This window comes from Aquarana catesbeiana, linkage group LG05 (genome assembly GCF_042186555.1).
Source record: "Aquarana catesbeiana isolate 2022-GZ linkage group LG05, ASM4218655v1, whole genome shotgun sequence".
Lineage (NCBI taxonomy): Eukaryota > Metazoa > Chordata > Amphibia > Anura > Ranidae > Aquarana > Aquarana catesbeiana.
The window spans coordinates 252794359-252815867 of record NC_133328.1 but is presented as its reverse complement, the minus strand read 5'-3'; the positions used below and the strand labels follow the sequence as shown (position 1 = coordinate 252815867).

At 45.6% G+C, this 21509-nt stretch overlaps 1 protein-coding gene across 1 annotated transcript in view; it reads right to left on the bottom strand.

Moving 5' to 3' along the window:
- LOC141144737 (uncharacterized) overlaps window positions 1–21509 on the bottom strand; it is a 397412-nt gene that overhangs the window by 351219 nt on the left and 24684 nt on the right. Inside the window, exon 2 of the mRNA XM_073630709.1 lies at window positions 13293–13364. Within this exon, the coding sequence (XP_073486810.1) occupies window positions 13293–13364 (72 nt within the window). The remainder of the gene's footprint in view (window positions 1–13292; window positions 13365–21509) is intronic.

Here is a 21509-nt window from a genome sequence, read left to right as displayed (position 1 = left end):
CTTCCACCAACTTCCGTCTGCTTAGAAGATCTGCTAGCAGATTCTGAGAACCTTTCAGGTGGACTGCTGATAATGAGGCCACGTTCTGTTCTGCCCAGGTCAGTAATTGACTGGCCAAATCTAGGAGCCTTTTGCTCCTGGTTCCCCCTTGTTTCATTATGTAGGCTACTGCAGTTGTGTTGTCTGACAGTACCTGAACATGATGGCCCTTCACTACATCTTAAAAGGCTAGGAGACCCAGAAAAATTGCCTTAAGTTCCCGCCAGTTTGAGGAATTTTGGGCTTCCGACTTGGACCAGACCCCCTGAGAAGTCTGACTGTCCAGGTAGGCTCCCCAGCCCCAGGAACTCGCATCAGTTGTTAGACACTTGTCCAGGAGAAAGACCCAAGAAAGGCCTTTTGTCAGGTTGGACGGATTACTCCACCAGCAGAGAGCCCTCTTTACCTTTAAGGAAAGTTTTATCGGTTTGTCTAATGGTTCTTAGTATGACCAACTGCGCAGAATGTTTAACTGGAGGGGCCTGGAATGCAATGTGGCCCATTGAATGGCGGTAATCGATGCTGTAAGAAGACCCAACACCGCCATAGCCGACCTGGCTGACAATGACAGGTTGTTCTGAACCTGTTTCACCACTGATTGGATCTTTTCCCTTTTTTCCTGCGGTAGAAAGACTTTTTGGAGCACAGAGTTTATGGTGTACCCCAAAAACTTAATCTCCTGCGAGGGTTCCAGATTGGATTTTTCCAAATTTAGGAGCCACCCTAAGTTCTTCAAGTGATCCTGGGACGTCTGGAGATTTGATAAGACTAGTTTCTTTGGAATCTGTGAAGAACAGGTCGTTCAGATAGGGGACAACTGAAATGCCTCTAAACTTCAGAGGTTTGAGAGCTGCAGCCATAATTTTTGTGAAGATCCTGGGGGAGGATGAAAGTCCAAATGGTAGAGTTCTGAATTGGAGGTGCCATACGTGAAGATAAGCATCTCTCAGATCCAGGGATGCCATGAAACAGCCTGGAGAACTTCGAAGCAACTTCGTAATTGAAAAGATTGTGTCCATCCTGAAATGCTTGTACCGTATTGATTTGGTCAAGATTTTTAAGTTCAGGATAAAGCAATACTTCCCTGAAGGCTTCTTTACCAGGAATATATGAGAGTAGAAGTCCCTGCCCTCCTGATTTTTTGGAACCTGGATGATTACTTCTTACTGAATCAAATCCTGTAGTAGGCTCATCATTGCTAAAGCTTTTTCCCGATCTCTTGGTAGGGCTGTAACATTAAATCTGCTCGGGGGTGGCTCTGAAAATTCCAGCCTATATCCTTGAGTTATGTTGTTTTTCACGAACAAACTTGGAGATGTCATGTTCTACTGTAGGTGGAAAGCTGACAATCTTCCCCCTACTGGGGTGAGATTATCACTTACTTTTAGAGGGCTGGTCTGGGGGAGATCTGAAAAGAACTCCTCCTCTTCCCTTACCCCTTTGGGAGACCCAACGGCTCTTACGGTCCTGCTCCACATTCTTATGGAGCTGTTGAACAGCATGAAAATTCTTTTAGTCGGCTGTTTCTTTTTGGCAGGGAAAGCCTTCTTCTTGTCGGCTGTCCTATCCAAGACTGTTTCAAGGTCTGGACTAAAAAGGAAATCACCTGAAAAAGGTAAACTGCACAGCTTAACCTTGAGAGCTGTATCACCAGACCAGGTTTTTAGCCAGACCGCACGCCTGGCTGAGTTCACCAGTGCTGATGACCTTGTCGCCAACTTGACTGATTCAGCTGAAGCATCAGCCATATACTTAACAGCTTTACGCGGTGTGCCTGCTTCAACATGGCTTCTCAGCTTTTCCACCCAGCATTCCAGGTTCCTTGCGACAACCGTGGAAGCCATAGCAGGTTTGAGACTGACTGATGTAGCATCCCAAGCTTTTTTAAGAAGGGAGTATGCCTTATTATCCATCGGTTCCTTCAGCACCCCCATGTCCTCTAACGCAAGGTCTGTGCATCTAGAAACCTTCGAGAAAGCAGCATCTACCCGTGGTTTCTTATTCCAAACTTCAGAGTCTTTATCTTCAAATGGAAACCTTCTAAGAGTCTTGGAGAAAAAAAAAAGGGGGCCCTCTCGGCGTCCTTCCATTCTTTCTTGACTGACTCTGACAAGACTATGTACTGGAAATACCCCACGTTTAGTTACATCCAGACCCTGGTACATTTTGTCGTGAACTGACAGTTGTACCTTATCTTCCTGAATTTCAAGAGTAGTGTAGATAGCCCTTAAGAGGTCATCCACTTCCTCTAGGGATAGCTTGTACCGAGAGGTTCTGCTATCGTCTTCCTCTTCCTCCTCATCTGAGTCCCTGAATGAGAGAAGAGTACTTCATCACCTGAGTCCTCCGTCTCCACTAGTCTGGATGAGGATGCTTTTGGACTAGGTGGTGGATTCTGGGGCTCAACCTGAGCTGCTGGGTTCTGTACCAAAATGGACCTGATGGAACTAAGGAGAATAAGTCCTTGTATTGCTGGGACGTTTCTTCCTCCACCAGATCTTTAATACAGGATCTGCACATCACCTTCTGCAATGAATCTCTAAGGGGGTTTTTTGCAAGAAGGACATTTCCTCTGGCTTGGTGGATTTACATGTTTAGTTTTTCCCTAACGCTTTTTCCTGCAACGACAAACAATTTTAACTAAACCTAGTGTCCCCTACAAATACCAAACACTAGCAGACTCACCACCAAGCCTGAGAGGAGACAGAAAACCCAAGCAGAATTAATAGTGAGGCACCCAGTCCACGCTGCAGGGTCTGAGTGAAGTAACCTCTGACCATGCAGCTATAGGCTCCCCTCAGCGAGGAAACAAACAAATCCACAAAAGCCCATAGGGATCAGAAAAAAGCACCACTGTACCTCTCTTACCTGGGCTAGACCGGTGCTAGGGGCACCTGCATCTGCCATGGCTGTTTTGCTCTCATCCAACTTGTAGAGGAAAAACAGCAGAAGGAGAAAAACACAGGTTTTTTTAAATCTTCCCGATCCCCAAGTCATCAGCGAGGGCCAGAAACGGAAGCGCCGGTCTTCTGACCCGTCCCCTGGTCTCTGCGTTCCAGATGCTTGGAACCAGCAGTGTCATGCCCCTCAGGAAGCCGCGTCGCCGGAAATGATGCCCTCGTCAGCCAGGACCTGGAACCGAAATGCGGGACACGGCGCTGACCGGCAGCGGCCCCCGCTCAAGCACCAGAGCCATCTCCAGGGTTAAAAAAAACAAAAAAAAAAAAAAACAGCGGAATCCGGGCACATAGACGTCACACCTCCTGAGTGCCCTAACTCCCCTGAGATGGAGAGACCGGGGACACCCCCTGGCCCTGGAGGGGGGGGGGGGGGGGAGGGTTGCTGGATGGTCGACAACAACAAAGGGCAAAAAGGTAAGCCTGACACTCCAGGCACATGCTTCCACCATGGCGGAGGAAACACAATAACTGAGGCCATGGTGGAAGAGGAGGGATTTAAAGGCTGCATGTGTTTCCTGTGAAGAAGGCGGAGCTACGCTCTCCAAGGTTGTCCTGAAAGGCGATTTAACAAAAAGTATTGGATTGTGAACCCGTCTGGACCTGGCGCCTTCTCAAGTTTGACTGTTTTTATCACTGCGCTTAATTCCTCGAACGATATGGGGGCTTCTAAGCTACTACGGTCCGGAGATGACAACCTGAGGAGGCGTGCTGAGGAGAGATATATCTCTCCTCAGGTTGGGTTGTTTGACTGAAGAAAGTGAAAGACACTTACGTAGCTTAGCGGGGCAGGTGTACACGTAGTGACCAGCTTCCCCACAGTGGAGAGAAAGATTGTTCAGACGTCGCTATTGGCATTCCTCCGGGGTCAGTGAAGGGTGGATCCGGCCCAACTGCATAGGTTCAGGTGCTTCTGGAGCAGAGTTTCCAAATACGGAGTTAGAAGGAACGGGAGCCCTGGGCAACATCCATACTGGACTGAACTGTTGCGAGGATCTTCAAATAGCCAATCCAGGAATTTCACTCCCTATATAACACCTCTTCCCATGAGCACATTAGTTTTTATAGCAAAGCAATATACCTAAACCCCAAAAAGAGGGGAGGGACCTCTGTGTCCCATGATGTACTCCAAGAAAAGGATTTTACAGTCAAGCTGTTATAAAAATCCTATTTTCTTTATCGTACATCATGGGACACATAGCCTTAAGTAATAACTTAATGGGACGCCCCATAGCAATGCTACTTGAGGGAAGGGAGACACAACCCGGAGGGTACCCCCAGACTTGAGGACCTATACTGCTGCCTGCAGCACACTGCGCTCCAAAGGCGATATCCTCCCACCTCCTTACATCCACTTGATAAAACTTGGTGAATATATGTACTGAAGACCAAGTTGCGGCCTTACAGATCTGAGCCATGGAGACCTGGTGACGCACTGCCCAAGAAGCACTAACCGCCCTGGTAGAGTGCACCTTAACTTGAAAAGGTGGAATCTTACCCCTTAATTTATACTTTTTAATTATAACTTGCCGAACCCACTTAGCGACAGTGGATTTTGACGCTGCCTGTCCTTTCTTAGGACCCTCTGGCAGAATAAATAAGACATCAGTCTTATGAATCGGAACAGTTGTCTTTAAATAGAGATTTTCACTGCTCTCACATCAAGACAATGTAGTGACTTTTCTTCCCTGGAACATGGTTTTGGAAAAAACGATGGCAGGACAATATCTTGGTTCAGGTGAAAACCTGAAACCACTTTTGGCAAAAAGTCTGGACGAGGGCGTAACACCACTCTGTCCTCATGAATAATCAAATAATCAAATATGGCTCTTTACAAGAAAGAGCAGCCAATTCTGAAACCTTCCTTGCTGAGGATATAGCAACCAAAAATACCCACTTCTTTGTCAGAAGGACTAAGGGAATTTGTTGTATTGGTTCAAATGGCTGTTTTTGTAACAAAGATAAAACTAAGTTTAAGTCCCAAGGGTTCAAAGGAGGTTTGACTGGCGGATTAAGCCACATCACCCCTTGCATAAAACCCCGGACTAACGAATGTGAGGCAAGCTGTCTTTGAAATAAGACCGATAAAGTTGAGACTTGGACTTTAATAGTACTCAAGGCCAGTTTCATCTCTCCCCCTAATTGTAGAAAGGCAAGAATTCTGCCTATATCTCCGAGGGTGCCAATCCTTGGATTCACACCAGGAAACAGAAGCCCTCCAGACCCTATAATATATAGTTCTGGAAGCTGGCTTCCTTGCATTAATCAGGGTAGAGATAACTGACCCGGAAAGCCCACGTTTCTTCAGAACGTGGGTTTCAAAAGCCAAGCCCTTAAAATTTAGACACCGTAAGGTAGGATGGAATATCGGTCCCTGTGAGAGCAGATCTGACTGTAGTGGGAGGGACTATGGACCCTCCACTGCCATCTTTACGATTTCTGCATACCATGACCTTATGGGCCATGCTGGTGCTACCAGAATTACCGGCTCTCTTACCAGCTTGATCCTGCAAAGAAGTTGTGGCAGCAACTGAATAGTGGGGAATGCATAGATCAGTGAGAACTGATCACACATTGTCACCAACGCATCCATTCCGCATGCGAGTGGATCCCTTGTTCTGGCCACAAAGTTGACTAACTTCATGTTGAACCTGGACGCTAGAAGATCTACATCCGGAGTCCCCCATCTTTGGCAAATAGTCCAAAAAATGTCGGGGTGAGGAGACCATTCCCCCTGGAATAACTGCTGGAGACTCAAGTAGTCCGCCTGCCAATTCTCTACTCCTGGAATGAAGACTGCCAATAGGCACGGAACATTCCTATCTGCCCAAGTTAGAATATGGTTCACCTCTCTGTGTGCTGAGAGACTTTTGGTGCCCCCTTGATGATCGATATAGGCCACAGCTGTGGCATTGTCGGATTGGATCCTGACAGGACAATCCCGTAACCTGGGCATCCAGGCCTTCAGAGCCAGACGCACTGCCCGAATGTCTAGGATATTGATGGGCAAGGTTCTTTTGCCTCTTGACCACTGTCCCTGGACATTTGTCTTTTCTAGTACTGCTCCCCAGCCTGCATCTGTTGTTACCACTTTCAAGATAACAGGTCTGAAGGATTTTCCTTTCAGCAATATTCTGGGTTAGTAACCACCAACTGAGGCTTTGGGACACTCTTGAGGACAGCCGCATTGGCAAGTCTAAAGCTTGAATTGTTTCGTTCCAAGTAGACAGGATACTGTTTTGCAACAGTCTTGAATGGAACTGGGCATAGGGAACCGATTCGAATGAAACCACCATCTTTCCTAGCAACCTCATGCAAAGGCGAATGGAGGGATCGCCTTTTGACATGGTCAATCCGCACCAGCACTCTTATGGAGTTGATCTTTGCCTGAGGCAAGAACACTTTTTTCTGGGCTGTGTCTATGATCAGACCCAAGTACTCCAGCCCTTTTAGCGGTATTAAGGAAGATTTCTCTAGGTTGAGAAACCAACCCAAACTTTCCAGGTAACTGGTTGTAATGCGTACGCTTTGCTCCAAACAAACCACCGACTGGTCTATTAGCAATTGATCATCTAAGTACGCCAAGACTGTTATGCCCTATGCCCTTAACCTGGCTGGAGGTGGGGCTAGGACTTTTGTAAACACCTGGGGTGCTGTAACTAGCCCGAAGGGCAGGGCTACAAACTGAAAATGCTGCTGTTCTACCTCGAACTGCAGAAACCTTTGGTGAGCGGGAAATATAGTAACATGCAGATATGCATCCCTGATGTTGATAGATGCCAGAAGTTCTCCTCCTAGTAGGATAGAAACTACTGACCTGATCGTCTCCATTAGAAAGAAGCGGATCTTCAGGAACCGATTTAGATTTTTTAGATCTAGAATGGGTCTGACATCGCCATTTGGTTTTGGTACCATAAAAAGGTTTGAATAAAACCCCAAACCTTGCTCTTTTATGGAGATCTGTATGATCACCCTCTGAGATATTAAATTGGTCTCGTGCCCAAAACAGATATTGCCTTTTCTCTGGATCTTTGGGAATGCTTGACCTCAGGAAACCAGACTGTGGAATGTCCCGAAATTCCAGCTTGTACCCCAGCATTACCGTGGAGATGACCCATCTGTCCTGAATTTCCTCTTGCCAGACTTCTGAAAACTGCAGAAGTCTTCCCCCCACCCTGGCGAGGGGGGGGGGGGGGGTGCCACTTCATGATGAGGCTTTAAGATTCTGCTTTGGAGGTTTCCGGCCCCAGGACTTCTTTTGAGCCTGGGCCTGACCCTAAGGTTTTCCTCTAGAGTCTGACGGCGGAGGCCATTGCCTAGAGGCGGAAGCCCCTGGCACAGGAGAAAGAGCCCATTTAAATGAAGGGCGTTTATACTTTCTTTTGACTGGCAAAAGAGTACTTTTCCCATTAGAAATTGTTTGGATATATTTGTCCAAATTATTCCCAAATAGCCGCTCCCTATGAAAAATAGGATTTTAACAGCTTACCTGTAAAATGCTTCTCTTTGAGGTACATCATGGGACACAGAGCCATAGTAGTTACTATGTGGGTTATAGGCCACCTTCAGGTGATGGACACTGGCACCCCCTAAGACAGGAAGTCCACTCCCTATATAACCCCTCCGACTACTGGGAGTACTTCAGCTTTTGCAGCAAAGCAATACACGTGTATACCAGAAAGAAGGGAGGGACCTCTGTGTCCCGTGATGTACCTCAAAGAAAAGGAATTTACGGGTAAGCTGTTATAAAAATCCTATTTTCTTATCGTACATCACGGGACACAAAGCCATAGTAGTTACTATGTGGGATGTCCCAAAGCAATGCCAACTGAAGGGAGGGAGACACAACAAAAGTAGGGCACCAAGAGACTACAGGACTTATACTGCTTCCTGCAGTACATTGCGCCCAAAGGCGATATCCTCATGACCTTTTACATCTACTTGATAGAATCCGGTAAATGTATGGACTGAAGACCAAGTTGCGGCCTTGCAGATTTGATGCACGGAGGCTTGGTGATGCACTGCTGAGGCTACTAGCAGCCCTGGTGGAGTGCGCCCCCCCTCTCTTTCAAAAGAGTTTTCCCGCACAAGTGCGGGCCTCCCATCCAACAGGAGCGGCTTGTGTGTGAGGGAGGGATGGCGAGGAGGAGACTTTAAAGCCGCCGTCGTGTAGGGGCGGTGAAAGAATACGGCATCACCAATCATTTTTGAGCTCTCCCCTAATGCTCAGCCTCGTGAAGAGGGGGAGAGTTTAGCCTAGGTGGGGGGTGTCTGGTGGAAGCAAACCTCCCCCCACAAACTTTCTGTAGGTCTGCCTGCTAGCCGGAGGAAAAAAGCCTGCTGCCTCCTGACACAGCGTGATCTCTGAGGAAAGCATGAGAAGGTACGTGCTTCATACAACATTTACTTTTTAAATGAGACATTTCATAACAAAATTTTTTAATTCCTTAGAAAAACTCCACTTACCTTTCCCACCGCAGGGTTTTCTGTGGTAAAACCAACAGACCCAATCTTCACCCTTCACGGTGGGTTCCGTTAACAAAACTTCAGGAACCGCTGACCCTCGGAGAACCCACACTCCTGGACTCATAATAGGACCCCGCCAGTAAAACACGAAAGTACAGGATCCCGGGGTCCAGCTCTCTAAAAAGAGAAGCTTTACAGGCAAAATCTTGTTTCTTCGGGCACGAGGCCCGGGTACTATTCAATGTGGCCTAAAAGACACTTTGAATGGTTACGGCTGCATAGCTAAGCCCAGCAAGGATTGCTCCAGTGCAGCTCAGTACAGCACATCTTTACTCGTGACCAAAACCTTAGACACTGGCGAAGAGTTACTCCCAGTAGTGGGAGGGGTTTTATAGGGAATAGGGAGTGGACTTCCTGTCTTAAGGTGTGCCAGTGTCAATCACCTGAAGGTGGCCTATAACCCACATAGTAACTACTATGGCTCTGTGTCCCATGATGTATGATAAGAAAGGGAACCCAGTTAGGTGGTTTTTTATATGGTGCTTCGGCTGACCAATTTTTTTAACCACAGGATTCTACGCATATGTACTAGCAAAAGCATAAGGTGGGATGCCTGGTGAATCTTTAATGGCATCTATGGCAAAGCCTAAAGCTATTGGTACTTCAGCCAATTCCCGGGTTTGTTGTGCAGGAACGTCTTTAAGGGTCTGTCTAAATTGATCCTTTAGGGATTGACAGACACCTATTGCAGCGACTGCAGGCTGAGTAACAGCACCTGTTAAGGAAAAAGCAGATTTTAACAGGAATTCCAACCTTTTCCTCTTGGATCCTTAAGCATTTGTGCATTGTCTACTGGACAAGTTAGACTTTTATTCACACTGGAAATCGCAGCATCAACAGCTGGTACCTTCCATTTTTTGGTGAATTTCTCCTCCATGGGATAGAGAAGTGAAAATCTCTTTGGAGGAAGAAAATGCTTATCCAGGTGACCCCATTCAGTATAAATAAGCAGTTCTAGTAATGCATAGACAGGAAACGCATGCAAAGGCTGTGGAGGTTTTAAGGAACCCAAGGAAGAAATCGAGCTTTCAGCAGACTCCGTTAGGGTTAGCATGAAAGTAGAGCAAACCATCTCCATAAGAGATTGTATCAGCACTTTCTCAGGCTGAAAAAAATGATACCGTTGTTTCCTCCATAGAGGAATCATCGGTTTTGTCTTTCCTCCTGATCACCTGAGGGTAACACCTCATCCTGTGCCCACTGTTCCCCTTGCAAAGGGTCTAAAGTGGGGGAGGGGCATCTAGCATGCTTCCTATCCATTTGAATAGAGGATTTGATTAAAGCCGCTAATCTTCCTTCCAGGCCTTGTAGGGCAGAGGAAAAGGCATCTTCAGTCACATATACAGGGGCTGAGATGTGAGAAGCAGCTGCACCATCAATTTGTTCCAATGGCTCACCCTGGCTGGCCATAATTGGTATTTCAGGCGAGGATGACAGTGTGTGGCTGGAATTCCTAACCCCTTGGGGTGAAACCTTTAGTTTTTTGTGGTGTCTTTTTTGGTATGCATAATGCTTAGCACAAGGGCAGAGGTACTATTAAATTGCACTACTTGTTGAAAATGGTCATGACAGAATGAGGTCTCTATTAAGTTCAGCCTAGTGCTGGGAAAAATGTCCTTCCTATATCAGGAATGCCAGTTGTAACCCTTACGTTCCCCACAGCTCCTGTGTCCCTGTGTGCAGCCTGCTTGCTTTTCTTCGCTATCAGCAGAGGGGAGACTGCTGCAGCGGATTGTTAAAACCGGTTTGTTTGCCATGCGTCCTCGTGGACGTTACACGGCGCCGTGTCTAGGCCCCGTCCCCTTCAAAAACCCGCCCCCTTCCTTTCGTTTGAAAAAATATTCCCGCTCTGGCGGCTTTCGCAGACCCAACACGAGGGGGGGGGGGGGGGCTGGGGGAGAGGCAGAGCCCTGTTACTAGCAGGCAACATACAACAGTCTGAGCAAACTTCAGGATCACCGCACCCCGCAGCGGTGGGGTAATGCAGGGGGGGTACACCGCAGAAGTTTCCCTAACCCTCCGGTCCCTTCAGGGGGAGAAAAAAGCATTTAGCAGATCTATTACCTGAGAGAAATCCCCCTGTGCAAGCTGCTATGGCCACACACAGACAAACTGAGCTTACAGTGAAGACAACAGATTAAGGTATGTGCATAGACTCAAAGAAGAATACATAGGTGGACTTTCTAGTTCCTAAGTTTCTACCCTTACCTTATCCTCGCTGCAGGATTTGGTGAAGTAACAGTCAATCCAACTTTCACCCATCACGGCGGGCTGCATTTAGCAAACCTTCAAGTACCGGGTCCCTTTTTATCGGGGTTCCACTCCCTTGGACCTGTAAAAAGCAACCCGTCGGGAAAAGCTTTAGGTATGTAGCATGACCAAAGCCCTGGGTCCCGGAGTCCAGCTCTGCAAAGAGGCGTTACAGGTAAAACCTCGTGCTTCAGATACAAGGCCCAGGTACCATCCACTTTGGCCTCAGTGGCACTTTGGATGGATCTGGTCTATGGAGGCTATTTAAATCCAGCATGGATCCCTCCTGGAGCTCCTCAGAGCACATCTTCACTCATGACCAACACCTTAGACACTGGCGAAAAAAACTGATGTGCTCCTGGAAGGAGTAGGGGTTATATAGGGAGTGAACTTCCTGGATTGGGTATACCAGTGTCCATCACCTGAAGGTGCCTATATACCCATTAAGTTATTACTTAAGGCTCTGTGTCCAAATATTTAAACTTGTAAGCAACAAGTCTCAGAAAGAGGCTTGGGGCTGAAGTGGTTAAAAGCCCCCTATAAGCTATCAGTTTAGTGTAACAAAGAAGGTCTGGTGCTAGAATTATTGCTCTCATTCTGGCATGATTGGCGAAATGTAACATGTATAGCAATCAACATTCTCAGGTGTAGGCGCACCGCCACGTGCGTTTGTACATGCGTATGTGTGGGGGTGATTGATTTTTTTTTTGTGACAGGTTCTCCTTAATGAGACATGCAGGGTCTAAAAGACCCCGCATGTCTCCCCTGTGCTTCACTGAAAGTAATGCAATGCACATCACACTGCATTACATTCTTTCCCGGCCTTGATGGCCAAGGAAACTGTCAATTAGGACCCGGAAATTATGTCACTTCTGGGTCATCAACTGGAAGTGAAGGAGAGCCGACATGTGTAACTTTACAAATGTGGAGAACCCAAAGGGTGTGGAGTTCGTGACCATACCCTGGTGTGATTCACATTTTGTGTATCCTGCACTATTGATCTCTTATTCTCTAAAGATCATGGTTATCCGAAAGGGAATTTATATACCTATGCTCAAGGTGGTTTTGGAACTGCTGTGTTTTATTTTTACATGATCCTACATTGGCCCCTTAGTGGTGATTTGTTTATTATTTTGTTTTTCCCAATATCTGGAACACAGTGTGCAGCATTACCTCTGAGCGCATAATTAACTCTCAATATGAGATCCGAAGAACTGTCACTATCGGTGAAGCAAGCCATCATTAGGCTGAAAAAACAAACCCATCAGAGAGATAGCAAAAACATTAGGTGTGGCCAAATCAGCTGTTTGGAACATCCTTAAAAAGAAAGAACGCACCGGTGAGCTCACCAAAAGACCCGGAAGACCACGGAAAACAACTGTGGTGGATGACTGAAGAATTCTTTCCCTGGTGAAGAAAACACCCTTCACAACAGTTGGCCAGATCAAGAACACTCTCCAGGAGGTAAGTGTATGTGTGTCAAAGTCAACAATCAATAGAAGACTTCACCAGAGTGAATACAGAGGGTTCACCACAAGATGTAAACCATTGGTGAGCCTCAAAAACAGGAAGGCCATATTAGAGTTTGCCAAACATCTAAAAAAGCCTTCACAGTTCTGGAACAACATCCTATGGACAGATGAGACCAAGAACAACTTGTACCAGAGTGATGGGAAGAGAAGAGTATGGAGAAGGAAAGGAACTGTTCATGATCCAAAGCATACCACCTCATCAGTGAAGCATGGTGGTGGTAGTGTCATGGCGTGGGCATGTATGGCTGCCAATGGAAATGGTTCTCTTGTATTTATTGATGATGTGACTGCTGACAAAAGCAGCAGGATGAATTCTGAAGTGTTTCGGGCAATATTATTTGCTCATATTCAGCAAAATGCTTCAGAACTCATTGGACGGCGCTTTACAGTGCAGATGGACAATGACCCGAAGCACACTGCGAAAGCAACCAAAGAGTTTAAGGAAAAGAAGTGGAATGTTATGCAATGGCCAAGTCAATCACCTGACCTGAATCCAATTGAGCATGCATTTCACTTGCTGAAGACAAAACTGAAGGGAAAATGCCCCAAGAACAAGCAGGAACTGAAGATGTTGCAGTAGAGGCCTGGCAGAGCATCACCAGGGTTGAAACCCAGCATCTGGTGATGTCTATGCGTTCCAGACTTTAGGCTGTAATTGACTGCAAAGGATTTGCAACCAAGTATTAAAAAGTGAAAGTTTGATGGATGATTGTTAATCTGTCCCATTAATTTTGGTCCCTTAAAAAGTGGGAGGCACTCATACAAACTGTTGTAATTCCTACACCGTTCACCTGACTTGGATGTAAATATCCTCAAATTAAAGCTGAAATTCTGCAGTTAAAGCACATCTTGTTTGTTTCATTTCAAATCCATTGTGGTGGTGTATAGAGCCAAAAAGATTAGAATTGTGTCGATGTCCCAATATTTATGGACCTGACTGTATAAATATAAAAGTATGCATAAAGCAGTTTTAAGAATATATTAATACCTTGCATATAAAGTATGTTGAAGGTGGATCAAGGTCTTCTCTAGCTGTGTGGCTCATGTTCAAGAATTTGTCCTGGGAAAAAAAAATACATAAAATTAATCTATATCTGTGCTTTGGTAAAGTTTGTATTTAAAAAAAAAAACTCAGATTAACCAGTTGCCGACCGCCGCACGACGATGTACGTCGACAGAGCGGCACGGGCAGGCAAAAGGGTTACCTGTACGTCCTTGCCTGCCCGCGGGTGGGGGGTCCGATCGGACCCCCCCTGGTGCCTGCGGCGGTCAGTAAATCTCCTCCGGCGATCGGTGGTGAGGGGGAGGCCATCCATTCGTGGCCCCCCCCTCGCGATCGCTCCCAGCCAATGGGATCATTTCCCTGCCTCTGTATTGTACACAGAGACAGAGGAAATGATGTCATCTCTCCTCGGCTCCGTATTTTCCGTTCCGGCGCCGAGGAGAGAAGACTGTAAAGTGAGTGCACAACACAAACACACACAGTAGAATATGCCAGGCACACAAAACACCCCGATCGCCCCCCAATCACAAACTGACACCAAGCAGGTTTTTGTTTTTTTTTTCCTGATTACTGCATGGTGTCAGTTTGTGACAGTTACTGTGTTAGGTCAGTTACTGTTAGCCCCCTTTAGGTCTAGGATACCCCCCTAATAAAGTTTTAACCCCTTGATCACCTCCTGTCACCAGTGTCACTAAGCGATCATTTTTCTGATCGCTGTATTAGTGTCGCTGGTGACGCTAGTTAGGGAGGTAAATATTTAGGTTCGCCGTCAGCGTTTTATAGCGACAGGGACCCCTATATACTACCTAATAAATGTTTTAACCCCTTGATTGCCCCCTAGTTAACCCTTTCACCACTGATCACCGTATAACCGTTGCGGGTGACGCTGGTTAGTTCGTTTATTTTTTATAGTGTCAGGGCACCCACCATTTATTACCAAATAAAGGTTTAGCCCCCTGATCGCCCGGCGGTGATATGCGTCGCCCCAGGCAGCGTCAGATTAGCGCCAGTACCGCTAACACCCACGCACGCACCGTACGCCTCCCTTAGTGGTATAGTATCTGAACGGATCAATATCTGATCCGATCAGATCTATACTAGCGTCCCCAGCAGTTTAGGGTTCCCAAAAACGCAGTGTTAGCGGGATCAGCCCAGATACCTGCTAGCACCTGCGTTTTGCCCCTCCGCCCGGCCCAGCCCACCCAAGTGCAGTATCGATCGATCACTGTCACTTACAAAACACTAAATGCATAACTGCAGCGTTCGCAGAGTCAGGCCTGATCCCTGCGATCGCTAACAGTTTTTTTGGTAGCGTTTTGATGAACTGGCAAGCGCCAGCGGCCTAGTACACCCCGGTCGTAGTCAAACCAGCACTGCAGTAACACTTGGTGACGTGGCGAGTCCCATAAGTGCAGTTCAAGCTGGTGAGGTGGCAAGCACAAGTAGTGTCCCGCTGCCACCAAGAAGAAGACAAACACAGGCCCGTCGTGCCCATAGTGCCCTTCCTGCTGCATTCGCCAATCCTAATTGGGAACCCACCACTTCTGCAGCGCCCGTACGTCCCCCATTCACATCCCCAACCAAATGCAGTCGGCTGCATGAGAGGCATTTTTATGTCCTCCCGAGTACCCCTACCCAACGAACCCCCTCCAAAAAAGATGTTGTGTCTGCAGCAAGCGGGGATATAGGCATGACACCCGCTAATATTGTCCCTCCTGTCCTGACAATCCTGGTCTTTGCATTGGCATTGGTGAATGTTTTGAACGCTACCATTCACTAGTTGAGTATTAGCGTAGGGTACAGCATTTCACAGACTAGGACACACTTTCACAGGGTCTCCCAAGATGCCATCGCATTTTGAGAGACCCGAACCTGGAACCGGTTACAGTTATAAAAGTTACAGTTACAAAAAAAGTGTAAAAAAAAAAAAAACACAAAACACAAACAAAAATATAAAATAAAAAATAATAGTTGTCGTTTTATTGTTCTCTCTCTCTCTCTATTCTCTCTATTGTTCTGCTCTTTTTTACTGTATTCTATTCTGCAATGTTTTATTGTTATTATGTTTTATCATGTTTGCTTTTCAGGTATGCAATTTTTTATACTTTACCGTTTACTGTTTTATTGTTTACCATTTTTTTGTCTTCAGATACGCCATTCACGACTTTGAGTGGTTATACCAGAATGATGCTTGCAGGTTTAGGTATCATCTTGGCATCATTCTTTTCAGCCAGCGGTCGGCTTTCATGTAAAAGCAATCCTAGCGGCTAATTAGCCTCTAGACTGCTTTTACAAGCAGTGGGAGAGAATGCCCCCCCCCCCCACCGTCTTCCGTGTTTTTCTCTGGCTCTCCTGTCTCAACAGGGAACCTGAGAATGCAGCCGGTGATTCAGCCAGCTGACCATAGAGCTGATCAGAGACCAGAGTGGCTCCAAACATCTCTATGGCCTAAGAAACCGGAAGCTACGAGCATTTTATGACTTAGATTTCGCCGGATGTAAATAGCGCCATTGGGAAATTGGGGAAGCATTTTATCACACCGATCTTGGTGTGGTCAGATGCTTTGAGGGCAGAGGAGAAATCTAGGGTCTAATAGACCAATTTTTTCAAAAAAGAGTACCTGTCACTACCTATTGCTATCATAGGGGATATTTACATTCCCTGAGATAACAATAAAAATGATTAAAAAAAAAAAAAAAAAAAAATGAAAGGAACAGTTTAAAAATAAGATAAAAAAGCAAAAAAATAATAAAGAAAAAAAAAAAAAAAAAAAAGCACCCCTGCCCCCCCTGCTCTCGCGCTAAGGCGAACGCAAGCGTTGGTCTGGCGTCAAATGTAAACAGCAATTGCACCATGCATGTGAGGTATCACCACGAAGGTCAGATCGAGGGCAGTAATTTTAGCAGTAGACCTCCTCTGTAAATCTAAAGTGGTAACCTGTAAAGGCTTTTAAAAATGTATTTATTTTGTTGCCACTGCACGTTTGTGCGCAATTTTAAAGCATGTCATGTTTGGTATCCATATACTCGGCCTAAGATCATCTTTTTTATTTCATCAAACATTTGGGCAATATAGTGTGTTTTAGTGCATTAAAATTTAAAAAAAAGTGTGTTTTTTCCCCAAAAAATGCGTTTGAAAAATCGCTGCGCAAATACTGTGTGAAAAAAAAATTAAACACCCACCATTTTAATCTGTAGGGCATTTGCTTTAAAAAAATATATGTTTGGGGGTTCAAAGTAATTTTCTTGCAAAAAAAAAAAATTTTTTTTCATGTAATCAAAAAGTGTCAGAAAGGGCTTTGTCTTCAAATGGTTAGAAGAGTGGGTAATGTGTGACATAAGCTTCTAAATGTTGTGCATAAAATGCCAGGACAGTTCAAACCCCCCCCCCCCCCCCCCCCCCCAATGACCCCATTTTGGAAAGTAGACACCCCAAGCTATTTGCTGAGAGTCATGTCGAGTCCATGGAATATTTTATATTGTGACACAAGTTGCGGGAAAGAGACACATTTTTTTTTTTTTTTTTTTTTTTGCACAAAGTTGTCACTAAATGATATATTGCTCAAACGTGCCATGGGCATATATGAAATTACACCCCAAAATACATTCTGTTGCTTCTCCTGAGTATGGAGATACCACATGTGTGGGACTTTTTGGGAGCCTAGCCGCGCACGGGACCCCGAAAACCAAGCACCGCCTTCAGGCTTTCTAAGGGCGTAAATTTTTGATTTCACTCTTCACTGCCTATCACAGTTTCGGAGGCCATGGAATGCCCAGGTGGCACAAAACCCCCCCAAATGACCCCATTTTGGAAAGTAGACACCCCAAGCTATTTGCTGAGCGGTATAGTGAGTATTTTGCAGACCTCACTTTTTGTTACAAAGTTTTGAAAATTAAAAAAAGAAAAAAAACATTTTTTTTCTTGTCTTTCTTCATTTTCAAAAACAAATGAGAGCTGCAAAATACTCACCATGCCTCTCAGCAAATAGCTTGGGGTGTCTACTTTCCAAAATGGGGTCATTTGGGGGGGTTTTGTGCCATCTGGGCATTTTATGGCGTTCAAAACTGTGATAGGTAGTGAGGAGTAAAATCAAAAATGTACGCCCTTAGAAATCCTGAAGGCAGTGATTGGTTTTCGGGGCCCAGTATGCGGCTAGGCTCCCAAAAAGTCCCACACATGTGGTATCCCCATACTCAGGAGAAGCAGCTAAATGTATTTTGGGGTGCAATTCCACATATGCCCATGGCCTGTGTGAGCAATATATCATTTAGTGACAACTTTTTGTAATTTTTTTTTTTTTGTCATTATTCAATCACTTGGGACAAAAAAAAATGAATATTCAATGGGCTCAACATGCCTTTCAGCAATTTCCTTGGGGTGTCTACTTTCCAAAATGGGGTCATTTGGGGGGGTTTTGTACTGCCCTGCCATTTTAGCACCTCAAGAAACGACATAGGCAGTCATAAATTAAAGGCTGTGTAAATTCCAGAAAATGTACCCTAGTTTGTAGGCGCTATAACTTTTGCGCAAACCAATAAATATATACTTAGACATTTTTTTTACCAAAGACATGTGGCCGAATACATTTTGGCCTAAATGTATGACTAAAATTGAGTTTATTGGATTTTTTTTAGAACAAAAAGTAGAAAATATCATTTTTTTCCAAAATTTCCGGACTTTTTACGTGTATAGCGCAAAAAAAAAAAAAGGCAGAGGTGATCAAATACCATCAAAAGAAAGCTCTATTTGTGGGAAGAAAAGGACGCAAATTTCGTTTGGGTACAGCATTGCATGACCGCGCAATTAGTAGTTAAAGCGACGCAGTGCCAAATTGTAAAAAGTGCTCTGGTCAGGAAGGGGGTTTACAAGTTAAAATCAGTTTTATTGCCAGAAAATTACTTAGAACCCCCAAACATTATTTAGGTATTTTTTCTAAACACCCTAGAGAATAAAATGGCGGTCGTTGCAATACTTTGTGTCACTCCATATTTGCTCAGCAGTCTTACAAGCGCACTTTGTTTGGTAAAAACTCACTTCTTTGAATCAAAAAATAAGACAACAGTAAAGTTAACCCAAATTTTTTTATACTGTGAAAGATAATGTTATGCTGAGTAAATTGATACCAAACATGTCATGCTTTAAAATTGCGACCGCTCGTGGAATGGCGACAAACTTTTAGCCTTAAAAATCTCCATAGGCGATGTTTAAAAAATTCTACAGGTTACCAGTTTTGAGGTACAGAGGTGGTCTAGGGCTAGAATTATTGCTCTCGCTCTAACAATCACGGCGATACCAGACAAGTGTAGTTTGAACACAGTTTTAATATGCGGGCGCTACTCACGTATGCGCTCGCTTCTACGCGTGAGCTCGAGCACTTATTTATTTTACTTTTAATGTTTTAATTTGACACAGTCTTTTAAAAAATAAATAAAATTAAAAAGGAAGACCTCAGATCTCATATTTACACTAAAATGCAGTAAAAAAAAAGTCACTTGAAATTTTTTTTTTTTAAATGTCTCCTTTAAGAGCTATGGGCAGAAGGGACGTTATACATCGCTTCCGCCCTCCCATGCTATGGAGCCAAGCGGGGGCCATCTTCCCCACAGTCAGCAGCCAGGCATCAACGGGAAAGGATGCGAGCGTCTCCGCCGCTAACGGTGGGTCCGGTAAGCGGCGGAGGCGACCGGATAGCGGCGGGAAGGGGGTGGGCACCTCTCACGCCACCGATAAAAGTGATCTTGTGGATAATCCACTGCGGAGAACACTTTTATCTTAGCTACTTAAAGACCGAGCCTCTTTCTGAGATTTGGTGTTTACAAGTTAAAAACATTTTTTTGCTAGAAAATTACTTAGAACCCCCAAACATTATATTTTTTTCTAACACCCTAGAGCAGGGATAAGCAATTTGCGGGCCTCCAGCTGTTGCAAAACTACAAGTTCCAGCATGCCTCTGCCTGTCATGCTTGTGGCTGTTAAGATAAATATGAGATCTGGGGTCAAAAAGACCTCAGATCTCATATTTACACTAAAATGCAATTAAAAAAAATAAACATTCAATGACTTTAAAAAAAAAAAAAAGTCCCTTTAAGAGCTATGGGCGGAAGTGACATTTTGACGTCACTTTCGCCCTGCAATCAAATGGAGACAGGTGGGGGCCCATCTTCCCCTCACTCGTCTCCATGCCTAACAGGGAGAAGAACCTAATCGCCTCTGTCGCTACCCACAGGTCCAGTAAGTGGCGGAGGGCACCGGAGTGCGGCGGGAGGGGGGGCCCTCTACCTCCACCGATAAAAGTGATCTCACGGCGAATCCACCGCAGAGACCACTTTTATCTGAAAGTCGACCGTCCGCTGAAGAAGAGAATACTGGGGTTATGGTAGCTAGCTGCTGCCATAACAATGATATTCCTCTTCAATATAGCGACATATAACGACAGCGGGCAGTCAGTAAGTGTTTAAAGGGGGGTTGTAAACCTACGTGTTTCACCTAAATGCATCCTATGCTTTAACCACTTGCTTACCGGGCACTTAAACCCCCCTCCTGCCCAGACCAATTTTCAGCTTTCAGCGCTGTCACACTTTGAATGACAATTGTGCGGTCATACAGCACTGTACCCAAATGAAATTTTTATCATTTTTTTCCCACAAATAGAGCTTTTTTTTGGTGGTAAACAAACAAAAAAAGATGGAAATTTTTGAAAAAAATAAAAATCACGTTTAATTGTTTGTTCTAAAATTTTGCAGACAGGTAATTTTTCTTCTTCATTGATATGCGCTGATGAGGCGGCACTGGTGGGCACTGATAGGCTGCACTGATGGGCACAGATAGGCACAGATAAGGAGGCACAGATAAGGAGATGGCCACTGATGGGCGGCACTGGGTGGCACGGATAGGTGGGACTGATGGGCACTGATAGGTACCACTGATGGGGGCACTGATAGGTGACACTGATGGGCACTAATGAGTGGCACTGATGTGCAGCACTGTTGCACTGATGTGGGCACTGGGTGGCACTGATGGGTGACGCTGGCGGGCACTGGTAGGCAGCACTGCTGCCTATTGCTTGGTGACAGTATGATGGCTGTGATCGCGACTAATGTCCCGATCACGGCCGCCAGTGATCGGATATTTTTTTCCTCCTCACGCTGTCAGCGCGAGGAGGAAAAATAGCCGATTACCGGCTCTGTTTATATCACATGATCAGCTATCACTGGCTGACAGCTGATCATGTGGTAAGGGGTCGGGACCAACCCCTTACTCTGATCTGTGATCAGGCGAGTCTCATAGACTTGCTGATCACCGGGCGCGCAGGCCGCTCGTGTACGGCAATAGACGTCGTCCCGGCAATTCAGATCCGCGCTGTTGCCGTCATTTAGCAATGGTCCGGATCTGAAGCGGTTAAGGTGAAAAAAAAAAAAAAAAAAAAAACTGTCAGTGACCGGCTCGCCAGCCCGCCCATTTTACTTACCTGAGCCCTCATCCACGGGTACACGCTGTCTCTCTGCCCGGGTTTCTTGGCTCTTGACTGGATAGATTGAAAGCGGGGCAGCCATTGGCTCTCGCTGCTGTCAATAAAATCCAATGATGGGAGTGCCGGGGCCAAGTCCTGCATTCTGTGGCTATGGACGCCAAATGCTGGACTCTGGAGTGTGCCCGCAAGGTAATCCCCCGCGCTTCTCTTAGGGGTTATCTGATGCGGGGAGGAGCCGCGAGAGGGGGACCCCAGAAAAGCAAGTTCGGGGCTACTCTGTGCAAAACAAGCTGCACAGTGGAGGTAAGTATGACATTTTTTTTTTTTTAAATAACAAAGGCCTTTACAATCACTTTAAGAGTCATGGGTGGAAAGTGACATTTTCATGTTGCTTCCGCCCTGCAATGGTATGGAGACGGGTGGGTCATCTTCCCCTCACTCATCTCCATACCACACAGGAGACAGGACGTAATCACCTCCGCCGCTACCAACAGTTCCGGTAAGTGGCAGAGGGCCCCTCTCTCACTGCCGATAAAAGTGATCTTGCGGCGAATCCGCCACAGAGACCACTTTTATCTGAAAGCGTATATATGGGGAATTTATTCCTCTTATGGGGCTTTAAAGGTAAAAGACTACTCATGAGTAATCATGATCACTAAAGAGTAATCATGAGTACAATATTTGTTAGAAAAAGTGTAGACATATGAAATCTACAGAGCAAAACTGAATTC